Genomic DNA, 15485 nt, shown 5'->3' on the forward strand with positions numbered 1-15485 from the left:
AAGGGTCGAACGGAAAGTAAGAAAAATGAATCGGCTTGCCGATTGTTCATTTCGGGCTTTTGCCGGCTTTTGGTAGCATACGGAGAAATCTGATCTTATGACCACCACGAAACATTGACTGTCCCTCCTTCTGGGCTTTGGGCTGCGGCGGGCCATAGGGGTTGTAGGCCGCTGTCATCTTCCACTAGTCTCTATGTCGCTGAGAATTATCAAGCTACTCAATGCAGCGCTTGTTGTTGCCGGTCGCTTTTGATTGCTTTGCTGGCTCATAAGAGCGCTCAACATTTGCCAATAATCGATAAGCTTTTGAGCTGATTTTGGATACTCTTCCAGAAGCCGAGTGATGGTTACAGCAATAGCAGCTTATTGTTATGAAATAATAATATGAAGTATGGAAAAAATGAAAAGCTTCGTTGATTGAGACAGTCACCACGGCGGCGACCAACGTGACCGCGATCGAGGAACAGACGCCGCCACGCAGCACCACAGTCTGATTATATTATGATGATGTGAAAAAACAAGAACAAAAGACCAGACACTTATTTATCATTCAGCCTGTTGCTGATTGATCGGAGGGTGGCTGCTGGTGATGGCCCATCCACCCCGCGTAGTAATAGTAGTACTGTAGCAATATGGCAGCAGGTGAGGGTTCCGGTAGCAGCAATAATGGACCAGACAACAGCGAGATAGAAGAGTATCACCGACCGGAATACGAATGACGGAAGACATGAAACATGATGGACAACCAACAAACTACAACAAATCACTGCAGCCGCAAGCAGGTACATAGGAGCTTCTACATGTTCTGCATGAGAAGCCCCATAATCGCATCACGAGGCATTCTCATTCAATTCAAACTCCTTTGTTTCCTTGTTGATATTCAGGTGTGTATTTATATATATCTTATAATGTGCATAGAACATTCTAACACTCTAAAGCATTTGACGATGACCAAAATGAAACGCTATTAACCCATTGGTGATGATAAGATGAATGATGGATAGTTGTTCTAACGATAACAATCCCCTGTGGCGATATACTCTTACAGTTCCATTTTACTTCTCCGTTTCTCCAACGTACTTCGTCTCTCCCTCATCAAGGATGGGCTCCTCCCCAATGATGGCTTCTTCCATAGCAAGGACTTCCTCCTCTCCCTTTCTGGCATCTCTAATTTCTTTCCTCAATTTTTCGCTCTCCTTGATGGGATCAACGCCAGGTACGAAGAAGGCATCAATTGATTCAAGAGGGACACCAGCTGTTTCGGGGCAATAAAAGTAGACGAAAGGGATGAAGCAGAGGTTAAAGGCGCCGAAGAGCATGAACATGCCGTAGCCGATGTTGGCAATGCCGACAGGGGTGACTATACCATCGTCAGTACATCAGTGAATTACGAAGACCCCCTAGTACCACAGGACTTGCCCATGAGAAGCACAAAGTCGAAGAGCCATTGAAGAGCAACTGCCAGACTGCAAGCCCGTCAGTTCTGAACAAATGGTCTAACCAATGACTTACCCCATGCCCTTGGAACGCCAGCTCAAGGGACAAATTTCGGACGAATAAACCCACACGCCTGCCATCCAACCCCAGGTGAAGAATCTGACCAGTTGTCAGTACAACCGACGCAAGTACAATGATGCAATGCCCTTACGCCTGGTAAGCGAAAACCATGACAGCTGCACCAATACCAGTAGGCTTGGTATCGATCTTGATAAGGCCACCCATGATAAACATGACCACAGCCTGATATGTTGTCAGCTCATGGTGATGGAAAGGAACTCAGACACACTCACCATGGCGAATGCCGTAAGGATAAAAAGACGTCTTCGGCCGGCATGCTCTGTAACGATATCAGCGAATACTTTGAGAAGGTGAATTTTCGCGCACCGATAAGCCACCATGTACTGAAAAGATAGACATAACGCCATTCAAATCAGCGACAGTCGTGTCATAACCTAGGCCCCAAAGCTTACGCAAAACTACAGATAAGGAAAAAAACTAAAAGCCTGTTAGCAAAATAGCATGAGGGTGAACCTAAATGCCCACTCACTCTGAAGATAACCAGAAAGAAGAGTGGAGGTATGGGGAGACATTCCAATGGCTTCTTGGCTATAGGGAATAAGTCAAAAAAGAAAGCGTAAAGGTAGATATTTATCAAGCTTACAAAATGGTGGTGACATAGCTGGGAGTGTTAAATCAGCTTTTTTGGCTACTATGAGGGAAATCATTCAAATTTACTATGAGATGACAGTACTGCCACTGAACGCTTGACAGACCTGAATGGAGTATGATTCAGCCTCTATCGAATGTTTTCATGTGCATTTCACCAACCTGGATAACAACGGCCTGAAGACGATCATCAGCTAGAAGGAAGATCTTTCATGTCACAATGCTTACAGTGAACATTCTTCTCTTTTCGCCTTGGGCATTCTTGCCCCTCTTCATGAGATCACCCCAGTTTCGTGCACTAGCTCTTTCGGTCTCAATAGCCCTGACGATCTCTTCCATCTGCTCTGTGATAACGGGGTCGTTTTTTGGGATATCCGCCAAGGCTGATAAAACCTCACGAGCCTCGTCAGGTCTAGAGTGGGCGAGAAGGAAACGAGGGGATTCCGGCATGAAGAAAAGCAAAGCACCCATGATTACCGCAGCCATGCCTTGAAGGGAGAACATGACACGGTAAACCATATCGTTATCATATTTGTCCAGAAGGCCATATGCTGCCCAATAGGCAATGAGTTGACCAACCTGCACCAATATTAGCATCTTGATCAAGGGGTGGTGTATAGATATCACGTACGATAAGCATACTCAGACTAGCACAGATCAATGTTCCTCGCAAAGCGGGCGGACTGGTTTCGTTCTGCCAGATAGGCAAAGTCGAGGTAATCGCACCCATAGCCAAACCCGCCACTACTCGTCCAGCTACCAGCTGTGCCGTTGAATAGGTGGCGACCTGCAAGACAGTGCCAATCAAAAGAGGAACACATCCTATGAGGAGAACTATTCTTCGAGCAACTTTCTCGCCGAAAAAGGCGAAAAAGAGGGCACCAAAAAAGCAGCCAATCTCGTAGGAACCGGTGACGGCACCTTGACCGGTAGGGTCGAGGTTGAATCGACGGTTGACTGTGAGTCGAAGTTCCTGTTATTGGCAATGAAATCTGCGGGAGATTGGAAAGACATACAAGGATCAGAAGAAATCACCCCTCCTAGAGCTGCATTGTCGATACCGAACAAGCAGAAGCCGACACCTGCCGTGACAGAGATGGCCGTGAGCAGCTTTTTGCCTCGAAGTCCAAGATAGGGCATTTTGTTATTGAAATGAGAATTCGACAAGCGACACTGTCTCTTTTCGAGGGCGTTTGGGAGACTGACGCCTGGTATCTGATGGTAGATGTCGATGTGAGAAGGAAGGAGGGTGCCTGGTGCTCTATGATGTATATTCTATAATCTGTCTTCTACGCTCAGTCTTTGGTACAGTTACAAGAATTTTAACGTCCTGTCGACTGTCGGTTGATAGTACTCCGATCTTATTCTGTCTAAGCGCCCTTTCAAACTCGATCTCGGTGACGGGAAACCAATTATCGAACCATAGAATAAAAAGGATAAAAAGGAGAGGTGAAGGAGGATTATTTAGTAGAGAATTGACAATTGAAAACCAGGTCCGGAGTCAGGAACATCGCATGCTATGAGCTGATCGCTTTTGACGTGTCGCCAAAACGGGTGATTACTCTATAGGGAAGCTCACGATGCGATTTTTTTTCGAAAATCGCCGATTTTTCCAAAAATCGTCGATTTTTGGCGCTTAATTAACCATCGATTTTCCATCGATTTTTGATCGATTTTTGTTAATAATCCTAATTACAAAAAAATCGATTAAAAAAAAATCGACCTTTTGACATCGATTTTCTATCGATTTTTGCCTGATGTCATGACATGGAACTTCTCGCTTTTTCTGGAGATTTGAACCTCTGGTCATCTCTTTGTAGACGGAGATTTACCTAACTCCGAGGTCCAGAAATCGGTTTGAAATTATTAACGTCACCTGGGCCACTCACAGCTAAATCGCCGATTTTTATAAAAATCGATTAGAAAAAAAATCGCACCGTGAGCTTCCCTTATAGTACGGACTTGGCCGACAGCTTTTTTTGCCCCGCTTTTCAGAAACTCGTCTTACAAAATTGATTCCGTCGCAACGAATGTCGGCGAGATTCATCCTCCGTGTTTGACCCGCGCAGTTCTGTAAAAATGGCTTGTCCGCATTTTTCTCCCGAGTTTCAAAAATATCTCGATGTATTGGTACCTACGGGAAAGAATGTACCCAGCCCCCCCCCCCTTCTTTTGATCTCGCGACGCCTTTTTGACTATACCCCATAACTATGATTTTGAACTGTTCATGCATGTACTTATAACTGTCTGATTCTTTTCCATAATGGCACTCCAGGTCACCTCCACTACCAAGCGGATTATTGTGGAAGCCCATAAAAGTGGGAGATCATTCAGCAATCTTGCAAAACAATATAGAGGAAAGAGTGGGCCAGGAACAACATGAAGAGGGACTGGCGGGACATTGTTTTCACTGATAAATGTGCGTTGGAACTGGGGAGAGGGATTATGAGGCGGCCAAGGACTACCCGACACGTAGTATAGGTAGAAAAACGGGATCAAAAGGGGGGGGGGGGGGTACATTATTTTCCGTAGGTACCTGTACGCCATCGATCCTATGCAAAGTACATACAACAGGTTCATGACCATACCTAGCAAGTGCTATGCCTATGCTTTATATCTGGTCTTGGCCAACACCCTCTGCTGCTCCATCGCCGACCAGCACCTGCTCGTCGATAATTTCTCCACTTGTCAATCTCTTGTATGTCTCCACCTTCTCTCCGTATTCTGATATCCTGTAAAGTCGAACTCGCCTATCGAATCCTAGCTGACCATAACCTGAAAAAGATGATCCGCCGTCAAAGCACATCCTGAGAAACAAGATTAGCTCAAGCGGACTGAGAGGAATCAGGTAATGATCAACATACCAAATGCCATCCACCCTTCGGCACCGATCGGTGTTATGACAATGGCCATGACTCAGTACCTTAACCTCCGCAGTCTTCTTACTAAAATAGCCCTCGGCTTCCTCGCGATCGTAGGTAGTTTTGATGGCGTTGTAGAAAAAGCCTGAATTATGCTTCGAACTGCCAGCCACATCCATTTGAACACCCACGTCGAGCTCACCCATTAACGACTGGTCAGGGTCGTTGTAAGCCTCCGGAAGAGGGATATGGAACCACATCATTGCGTTGGGTTTGGCGAGAGTCTGAGAGCCGTCGCGAGGTAAACGTGAAGCTTGAGAACGGCGGGACCAGATACCGGACAGATCGTCTGCACCGTCAGGCTTGAATGGGCGTTCAATCGGTTTGATGGAAGACGACACATTGCGGTACCAGTCAATTTGAGATCTGATATAGGCGAATAATCAGCACGCAAGGTCGTTAACTAAGATGCTCGATGCTCACGTTTTGAGGTAATCATAATCGGGTTTAACCCATGGTAACGTCCGTTTTTGATAGGCATGGGAGTCAAGGAAGTAGAGTGTGAAGATATGCATGTTTGATCTGAGAAATGATGTGATCAGCATTATATGCAGATTGTGAAGGCAGTCAAAGACTTACGCATCGCTGGAGTGAAGCTTGATGTAGTCTGTAGCATATAAAAGTCAGATTGCGAGCGTAACACACAACAGATACCTTGAATAGGTTACTCACAATTGCCTACTCCATCAACGCTTTTAGGTCCGGCTCGAGATAAGGAGTAAGGCATATTTTCCAATGTTTTCATTTGGTAATCCCTATCGGCGTAGATCTCACTGTCATGGTTGCCTGACGATATTCATCAGTTCGCTTGCCCGTGCTATTCCAAGAACCTCATCTTCCTATCTCACTCACCAAACACAGCACACCACGGAATTTCTCTCTCAATGACGGGTTTTGCAAACTTGGCAAGCACAGATCTTGCATCATAACTTGTCCGTTGTCCATTGAGCTGATCGCCAGAGAAGACCTACGCGAGAATATGACATCAGCAAAAGGATTTCTTTATCGAAATAGACAGCGTACCACCAGGTCAGGGTTCTCTGCATCCAAGGCTTCTGCGAGCCATGCAGCGGTATTTGCATCTCCAACACAGCCCTCAATGTCAGTATCTCGGCACTCTCCAGTCCCAACAGAATAGTGCAAGTCCGCAACTGAATTGTAGTTAGCGATGCCAGTGGATTGGAAGCATCTGAACTCACTCTGCATAATCTTCAAAGTTCCATCGGAGTGGAAAGTCGGAACAGTAGCTCGGGGAGGCCCTACTCATCATTAGCTTTAGGTCTGTATCATGATCTTGTTCGGAAAGACTCACTTGGATTGCCACGTCGTACTGTGATATCCACTGTCTCCCACTTTCCTTTCTCTTCCTTTAACACAGGCCCGCCTTGCACTCTTTCAAAACCGAAAAATGGGTCATCATCGCCGTAGAGCACATCAATTTCGTTGATAAAGTCTCCATATGACCCCGTGGTTTTTGATCCCTCATCGATCTCTTGAACTTCTCCGCTACTGGATGAGCCTTCATCCTGGTCGCCAGAAGACTCCGTTTCAGAACTTTCTGCTACTCCATCCATCGCTGAATCATCATCCTCTTCTCGCCTTTTGCTCTCCATTTTCCAATCATCTGAGCCCTGGTAGCCCAGTTTATACCAGAGTCTCATCTCAGTCTGCTTGGGCCAAACGCCGCTGTGGAGATCCCCGGAAGCCAAGACCCATCCGTCCTCATACAATTGCTCTTCATTCTCCGGGGGATGAGATAATACTTTGATATCGGTAATGAGCTTGGCATCCAATCGTCGGGTGCGGCGGTAGTAGAGATTGAGGTACCTTGATAGGCCATGTCAGTCTCGATCGACGTACACTAGTCGACTTGGGAAATGCAAGTGTGCCCCTACCATAAACCGCTTCTCACGTTCAAATCTTTTTCAACGATAACCCATTTCCCCTTTGTTTTGTCAAGCTCTGGAGTCGTTTCAGGTGCGCAGAATGATGGAAAGATTTCCGGGGGGAAGTAGCAAGATTTGACAGCGATTTCTGTCACTTTTGTAATGGGTCAGTCACCTTTCACAGAATGGACTGTCAGATTGAGGAAACCTTACTGACATCCAGTAGAGTGCATGGCTAAAGGGTCCTAAAGTTTACATCAGCGACCCGATAGACCAAAAATATCGTTGTACTCACCCAATTATCAAGAGGTATACTTGGGATAAACGTCGTTTCCGTTCCGTTACTGTTCCCAGTTTCATTTTCATCATCTTCGTTACCTTCTACTTCTGTCTGAGACGTCATATCGACTACATCCCATGACTGCCAACCTATTTGCTGCTTTGCTGCAGGGCTTTTTGAATGTGAAAGGAGCGAGTACGAGGAGAGAAAGAAGGAGAAGAGGAGGATAAGGACTATCACTGGAAGAAAAGAGCGTAGACAGCGCCACCTGGGTGGCTTATGCCCTGGATAGTCTGGGATCAGCTGGGGCATGCTGTGGTGATCGCAACAGTGAGAGTAAGGGGCGAGTATTCCATCCACATACGACGTAACGAACGAGTGGGAACGAGTGCTGCACACGGCGCCAGCACACAGCGCAAAAGTCATGACGCCAACAGTTCCTATACATTCCTTCTTTCACTCGTCTGAAACTGCAATTACGTAGTAGCTGTTTTTTAGCTTTTAAACCATCAGATCGATCTGATACCATCAGAAGCTCGCGCGCGTGATCCGTGTTGTGGGATGTCTATACATATGGGAAAAAACTATGATGGAATCTACAATAGAATGTACAAGAAAGCAGTCACGCCATAAGCGGTCTATCTCCCTCCGAATCGGATCTCTGTGTCTCCGGCCTTGCTCCCAGTACCTCGCTTATCCAACAACCCGATGGGTCTTCCTCCGTCGGTCTCTCTCTTCATTTTTTGCAGTGCTCTCTTATATTTGTCCTCTTGATTCATAATTAATTCTCATTCCAATTCTTAAAGAAGCCTCTCGAACTTGTCATCTAGTGTGAAGAACCATGAACGTATTTAGTGAGTATGTTTAGTATATTTTTCTTCTTTCCCTGCGCATGCTAATGTTTGAAAGAAGGGCTCTGCATGTATATATAGCTATCGTCGAGCCCCCATGGCAAGGGTCGGAATTATGAGGGGGATTGATGGATGATGGTAAGGCTCCGGCGGCGGAGCATGATCGGTTTTAGTAGTGCTAGTGTAACTGAACGTTATGGGTGATTGTAGGAAAGGCAGCTTCATTCTTCTTCCTTTGTAAGATCACCTTGCTGGAATACGGTGAACACACAAAGCATAGGGGTGCGGGCCTCAAATGGCACTCAATCAAGGGAGGCGACAGAAGCGACAGACTGCAATTAGCAGCAAAAAGGATGATCGTCGTCAGGCTGTCGTCATTTACAAGGAAGGAGGACGATCTCTGCTGTCCACTGAGCTTAAGAAGCAACTGACGTGCCAGGAATTCGGTGTTGTTGCATCATCACTCCTTAATGCCACCAGTGTTGCATTACGTATCCTCCTTTGCGGAACGAAGATTATCTTCGATAACCGAACCAGCTTCCGTAATTTTCCGCTGACAATGGACTTCGTTGAAGTCTTTCCTTTCTCTGTAACAGGAAGGCATAAAAGGCCTCACGAATGCCCTCGTCCCAAATTTCTGTAACCACAAACACCTCTCCACAAAGTTCAAACAACATCTTCACTTTGGCTTGATAATCATGTCACAGGCTTCATCAGACAACGCCATCTCCCGCAGACTCTCTAACCTGTATATTCCTAATTTCAACATAGACGAGAAGACTCGAGCGGAAATTGACTCAAATGTCAATGATATTCTCTCCAATCTTTCCGAGAACCAGTCATGCGCATCAGCTTACGACCGCCTTATGCAAAGGGTCTGGAAAGATGTCGTGGCCCCCTCGGCTTGGAAGAATTTGAAAACTCCCGAGGCCGAAGAACTCAAGACTTCTCGGGGTAACGAGTATCAAAACTCACTCTTGGCAAGTATATTTGACGAGGTAATGAAAAAAAGGACTGCTCAGCACGTTTCTATCGACACGCGCAAGAACCCATCAACCGGAACGTACGATACTGACGTCTATGTTGGATCTATCTTCGCTGTTGGTGAGGACGATCCCCAGAAATGGATTGATGATCTGGCCGAATCTGTTATCATCAATGGGACTCTCATTAGAACACGAATGGCCGCTATGGGACTCACAACTGGTTCATCCCCCTCCCGACTGGCAAGGGATACTATATCAAATATCGTAAACAGCAAAATACTGCCCGCGAGCAAGTCATCCGAAGATGGAAACCCTTCTGCTTACGATATTTACTTGAACTCTTTCCAGCCTCACGACCGCAATAGGATTGAGAGCTTATATGAAAAAGTCATTCCTCACGAAAGATCTAAGAAAGCCTCTTATTTGACGGATCCGATAACTAAATTGAGGTTCAGTCTTGGCCCGTATGCCGGTATGAACCAGAAAGATTGGAAGCTTTCGGGTACAACAGTAGCATCCTCTCACCCCAATGGTCGGGTCACGAACAACTCAATCATTCGTTCTATCGAAAGTGATAAAGTTGGGTTGGAAGAACTGTCGGCGTCATATAAAAAGGCTACTGGCAAGGAACTTCCGACCACATCGATGATCAACGAGAGTCTTTTCAAGGCTGCCCCTGGATTTTACGAATTCAGGCCTTCCGAGGAAATGGTGAACGGGATTCGCTCTTCTTACCTCACAAATGCGGCTAGCGCAAACAAAAGTCGTTGGGAGGATGTCGATTTGACCGAGGCTCTTTCGATCCCGTCAAAGCCATATAGCAAAGGTCTCTATCCTTACTATTCCGCTCTTGATGATCTAATTGGGAATGCCACCTATAAGACTTTTGGGACGGAACAAAACCCATTCAGAGACTGGGGTATGATAGGTGACGAGCGTGAAGCTGATCTGCGAAATGTCCGATTCCACTTGGTCGAAGAATCTGACTTGGATGGACCAGTCACAATCAAATCGTTTTGGCCCAAAGATGACGAGGAAGTGCTTAGATCTATGGGACACCGGAGCAGCGCTTCAGAAGGCAACAACGAACTTGAGGCTGCTTCCAGCTTGCTCTATATCTGAGTTGAATAACTTGAATGAAGTGTAACTACGCGGGATGCAATAATGAAGACTGTAGAGAAGGGATGTTATACTTTGCGACATGACTTATTTGAAGATTGCATATACTGACATAAAAACACAGAATAATTTGAAGTCTAAGATGAAAAGCTTATATGCGAGATGGCACTCAGTCCCCAGTAGGAGAAATCCCAGAATATACGGACATAATGTACAACGGTAGCGATTTACTCTACTTTATTTATGATAACTAACCACTAACCTTTTCGGTGATCCTCTCGATCTCGGCCCTAATTTCCTTCAAAGCACTTTGCAAGGCCTTTCCATCTTCATACTTTCGTTGAGCAGTCGCATCAGCAATATATGATCTGAACAAGAGAATTAACCAAATTATTGCAAAGAAATCGATGCCATAACTCACTCCAATTGAGCTTCCTGCTCCAAGAGCGGCTGTAGCATGATCGCAACGTCCTCCACTACATCACTTCCGGCATCACTCGCCATTCCCTCTTTCTCCAACTGGCCCAAAGTTGTCTCACTGATGACCAGTCCCTTCTTCTTCGCCTCTGCCGATCGTTTCTGCAACGATTGTATAGCCTGTAATTTAACCATCTCCTTTGTCATAAATACGGCAGCGCTCCTAGCAATCGCGCTCTGTACAGAAGCTTGCGAACCATTTTCTTGACATGGAAGGCCATTTATCCTTTTAGAGAGTTGTTCATACTGAGTGAATAGAGCGATGAGTTGTCGATGTAGGATGAGAAGCTCGTCGGGTGGTTCGATAGGGTCTGCGGATGAGACAAGCTCAGAAAGCTGCTCTTCGAAATCAGCTGTGAGATTCTCGATCTCTATTTGAAGAGTGCGCAGTGCTTGATAGAGACGAGCAAAACCTGTGACTCGCTGCCGGTCTTGCATCTTTTGCTTCCGTCTGAGGTGCCTATTAGTTGTTGTGGAGTGCACGACTACATGGACAACTTACGAGACCACGGCCCAGCACTCCCTGCAAACCCTCATACCCTTGACTTGTACCTCTTTTGGCTGCTGGGGCAGAGGTATATTCCGCGTAGAAGCGTCGTCGCTGTTAACAGCGCCGATTCTATCTTCAGGCTGACTTCTCCGCCTTCTTTGAATTGCCTGGCCTTCTCCGGATCCCTCTCCATCCTCCATCCTCATCCATCCCACAAAACCTTCCTCCACTTCTTCTCCCCGTCCAGTTTTCCAATCAGCTACCAGCAGCAGAGAACATTTTTCACGTCGCGTACCAGATGGCAGGCCAGCTTGTGTCTGAGTAGACGTTGCACTCGGATCTGCAGGGGCGAACAGCTGTATTTGTACTGCCAGAAGTGCTGGGGGGGTTGGGGGAAGGGAGCAGACTATGCGACCGCAAAGGCGGCAATGATGCTTGCGATTAGATAAGGAGAAGGAGGATCTATACATTGAGTCAGCTAGGCCGCCAATGCTTACAAATATGTCGACCTACGCGCATATCCGACATTTCCGCACCTCTGAATCATCTTCCCACTTCACTATAGCCTGTTCGGCCGCTAGCATAGCTTAAGCTTCACCCAGCTGATCCACCAGGAGAAAACTCACCTCGTTTTCGCCCTTCATCACCTCCAGGACCTGAGCCAGCTTTGAAACCCTTAAAGATGTCCTTTGGCTTCATTGCGTCAAGGGCACCCTCGATCGAGAGAAGAGACCGTCGTCTATCCTGACCCAATGAGGATAATGAAAAATTTGAGGATGATGATCTGGCCAATGTCGGAGCTGCTGGTTGAGATACAGTTGGGTTGAAATGTAAATCGACAAGCTACGATTGTTTCTTTTATAAGCATCCTTGTGGAAGTTGGGCGAAACCATCCATACCTTAGCCCAACGTCTACTCAATCGACCTTCCTCAATTTCCCTGTCAGCTTCCACTGCTCTCCTGGCTTCCATATACTCTTCTGTTCTATCACGCCTGACTCCTTGTGGTTGAAATCCGACTTTATAAGGTATCCCTGCATTTCTCATGTAAGGCCCCGCTGATATTCCTGTCATGGAGCTAGACTTTGACATTGAGGATGATTTTCTGCTCATTCCATGCGACCCATTAGCAAACGTGAATGGACGGTGATTTGAGTGGCTGGACGAGGTTCGTCGGTGCGTTGGGGAATTAGGACCGAGATGCGATGGCCCATGAATACTGGAACGATGGTTAGCAGAAGGTAGCGAGGTTGTGCTTCCTGAATGAAGTGTAGCAGGTCTCTGTTGATGAACCGCACTAGGTCCAGACGAGATAGTCGGTGTCGAGTTGGTCGTGGCTGAGTGACCAAGCCTTGCTAGATTCGCCGGAGGCAGTATCTTCCGACTACCATTTGATACCAAAGACTCTTGCTGTGTCACCCCAAATTGCGGGGTAGACTGAGTATGGGTGGGTCCAGGAGGAGATGTGGACACGTGAAATCTCCCTTCGGGGCTAGTAGCTGGGGAGACAGAACTGGAGGTCGACGGACCTAGGAAGCTTAATGATCGGTGGGCATCTCTATCCTTCTCGTGCCTGGCGTTGAGACCACTGGATACCGTACTGGCCACGCTCGCTACACCATTCAGCCCGTTGATAAGAAACTCTCTTCCTCTACCTTCACCTCGAGGTGCCCAATTGGAAAGCCACTGGTGCGCCTTGTCCGCTGCTTGGGTAATATCAAATGCTGCAGCATTATTTGCCTGATTGGATGATGTAGAGGATGCTGAACGGGTGCGCTGAGGTGGAGGAGGCATAAGGTTGGGTGATGGAGTTGGCACGGGGGATGTGGAGGTATTCGACGCCGAGGAGGACGGTCGTTGTGGTGGTGCTGAAGGCCTGGAGCCACCGAAGGAGCCGAAGCGGCGTCCAGGGAGTTCTGGTTGCTGGGGTGGGGTGGTCATTGTGGGCTTTTCATGGCTTCTGGGACGGGAGAGAGAGAAAGAAGAAATATAAATGGTCGATGGATGGAATTCCTCGCCATCATGACACGCCGACTGCTTCTTGCCAGCCGGGGAAAGGTACATTTACGTAACACATCATGGCGCAAACCAAAGACGCAAAGAGGCCGGCGGGGACTTTTTTGCCGTTCAGATATTTGCGCTCGTTCTTAGTTTTTACCCCTCAACAACAACTGGAGCCGGTCCTGAGTATACGAGTAAGTCATTCAGAGTACTTCCATGTCTCTCTATTATCAGCTACTGAATCCCACTTCGGAAACCAAAGGGACGCTAGACAACCTCAACGCAATCCTCATCTTCATATGACTATCCTTCGCCCCTTGGACCACAACACAAGCATACCGACGAGACCAAGCGAGCTGTGTTTATGGACCCTTCTTCCCTCGGGTAACGAATCAGGCAGTGCCCAGCGAACAGAGATAAGGATATACTTACAGGCACCTTAGTGGATGAGGAAAGAAGTCGCGAACGTCTCCGATATCGGTCTCGAAAAAGCCTAGCGGATGACTGATTTTTATACGAATCCCGGGCTGTTACCTAGCCAGTCTGTCTCGATATCAGGGAGGCCGAAGATGTCTTCAGCCTCTGGCCCCTGCCTGTCTGCTTACCAACTTAATGATTAGTAGATTTAGTCTATATATCACTGGTAAGGACGCTGACGAACAATAGAGAAGTATCCTCACACGATTGCATATCGTATTGTAGATATGCATCTGACTTGGAAGACCGTCTTTGCCCGCCCCAAACAACGTCAATCTCTATATATGATGACAGGACGAGGAGGGCCGGTGATGGAATATCTTTCCAGGACGGGCTCATTTTAACGTTCCATTGTCTGTTATTCTTCCACCACAACATCATGAACGTCGGCGTGAGGGATTTGCACGGTGGAATGGCAACTGGAAAGCCATAAGTAATTCAAAATGGTGATAGAAGGAAGAGAATAAACCAAAAGTTCATGTCTTAGTCAGCTTTCTATTGACCTTTATCTCATTCTCAAACAAGAGGTCATGATCGCCGCGGCAACTTTGACCGAAACCGACCCGATATCCCATGACCGTTCGCCTCCCCTATCCGACCAAATTCGCTGTCCCTGTCTCATCTGTTTGCTTTGCAAATTTATCACTCAGTCAAGGATCGAAGTAAAAGAGAATCCAGCGACGCAGTCAACGAGCTGGGCATTGCAACCGCTATCTCACTTTTGCGACACGATTGTCAAGAAATACCATTCATCCCTTATACAGGCTGTCCCAACCCTCTCCACACCTCGATGCGATCGTCCTCGTACATCGTACACGGCTGTGGCAAACAGTTCATAACCAGCAGAGTATACAGATAGTGGAATCCACATCCATCAGGGTCACTGATCTGCATGCACTTTTGACCTTCTTCTAGCAGGTAAAGGGTGACGTATGGGCATTGTGGAGGGGAAGTTTCCTCTTGAAGATGGAGTGGGATGAGTGATGTAAGAAGAAGCTACTTTGAGAAGAACACGGGAAGAAGCGTACCTGCGAAAAAGCGTTGTATACAAGCTACAACTTGGCTGAAATCCTCGTGGCTGTTGAGGCGTTCGATGCCTTCTCCAACATAGCGTACGTTCTACATCATAAAATCAGCTTCATAAACAGATGGCAGTGGCAAACCTAGGTAGCTACAACTCACGTCGATGTACCCATCATTTGGATCAGGGATATAGGGTCCGTATAGATCGGCCATGCAAATGATCTGGTGGCTATGATAGATATCGTTCGCACGAAGGCGGCCAGCGATGAGATGATGTCCAAAAAGGCGCAATATACAGTGAACGGACGGTAATAAAGACTGAATGCTTGATCTGGGGGTTGCTGCATTCTCTGCGATGTATAGCTTTATGTATAACGGCAGCGGTTCCAGAGGATCACATTTGATGAGTTCATATCTCCCCAAATTGATAGAAGGATGAGGAGGATTGAGGCTGCTCATTCATTTAACTGACTTATCCTTTTGAATCTTTCATCTCGTAGAACAGTCCCCATCATTCCTCGTTCCTTCTTCCTTCTTACGCTCTGTGTTTTCAGAACATGAATTCTAGAACTCGAGCGATCGGTTGATGTAAAGTCAGCCACTTTCATCATCTCAATCATTATTCAAGCAGCCACATGCCGGACACTTTGCACCTTACACCTACATATCAAAGCTTACGTGTTTGGGCAACTATATTATTTATTCTCTCGCCGTTAATGGCGATTGCGCAGATGACTGCACAAAACCTAACATCGCCTTTTAATATTATTACTGGCATGTCTCGGAAGGTGAGTTGGGAACCCCCGGAT

General features: G+C 46.8%; 3 protein-coding genes across 3 annotated transcripts; all 3 read right to left on the reverse strand.

Moving 5' to 3' along the window:
- Window positions 1–1055: 1055 nt before the first annotated feature.
- CNBJ1370 (hypothetical protein) lies at window positions 1056–3306 on the reverse strand (the record flags this gene model as incomplete). Its single annotated transcript, XM_768049.1, has 14 exons — window positions 1056–1360; window positions 1408–1466; window positions 1513–1596; window positions 1649–1740; window positions 1791–1837; window positions 1885–1901; window positions 1971–1995; window positions 2048–2106; window positions 2162–2179; window positions 2236–2273; window positions 2329–2343; window positions 2395–2745; window positions 2798–3123; window positions 3183–3306. The coding sequence occupies 14 exons, from the start codon at window positions 3304–3306 to the stop codon at window positions 1056–1058; spliced, it is 1560 nt and encodes a 519-aa protein (XP_773142.1).
- Window positions 3307–4777: 1471 nt separating this feature from the next.
- CNBJ1380 (hypothetical protein) lies at window positions 4778–7565 on the reverse strand (the record flags this gene model as incomplete). Its single annotated transcript, XM_768050.1, has 11 exons — window positions 4778–4973; window positions 5031–5453; window positions 5511–5609; window positions 5667–5694; window positions 5760–5873; window positions 5940–6054; window positions 6111–6346; window positions 6400–6914; window positions 6983–7127; window positions 7191–7218; window positions 7269–7565. The coding sequence occupies 11 exons, from the start codon at window positions 7563–7565 to the stop codon at window positions 4778–4780; spliced, it is 2196 nt and encodes a 731-aa protein (XP_773143.1).
- A 2894-nt stretch (window positions 7566–10459) lies between these two features.
- CNBJ1390 (hypothetical protein) lies at window positions 10460–13239 on the reverse strand (the record flags this gene model as incomplete). The annotated part of the gene is made up of 6 exons (XM_768051.1): window positions 10460–10577; window positions 10631–11137; window positions 11189–11638; window positions 11690–11753; window positions 11803–12019; window positions 12076–13239. The coding sequence occupies 6 exons, from the start codon at window positions 13237–13239 to the stop codon at window positions 10460–10462; spliced, it is 2520 nt and encodes an 839-aa protein (XP_773144.1).
- Window positions 13240–15485: the final 2246 nt, after the last annotated feature.

Source organism: Cryptococcus neoformans, chromosome 10 (assembly GCF_000149385.1).
Source record: "Cryptococcus neoformans var. neoformans B-3501A chromosome 10, whole genome shotgun sequence".
Taxonomy (NCBI): domain Eukaryota; kingdom Fungi; phylum Basidiomycota; class Tremellomycetes; order Tremellales; family Cryptococcaceae; genus Cryptococcus; species Cryptococcus deneoformans.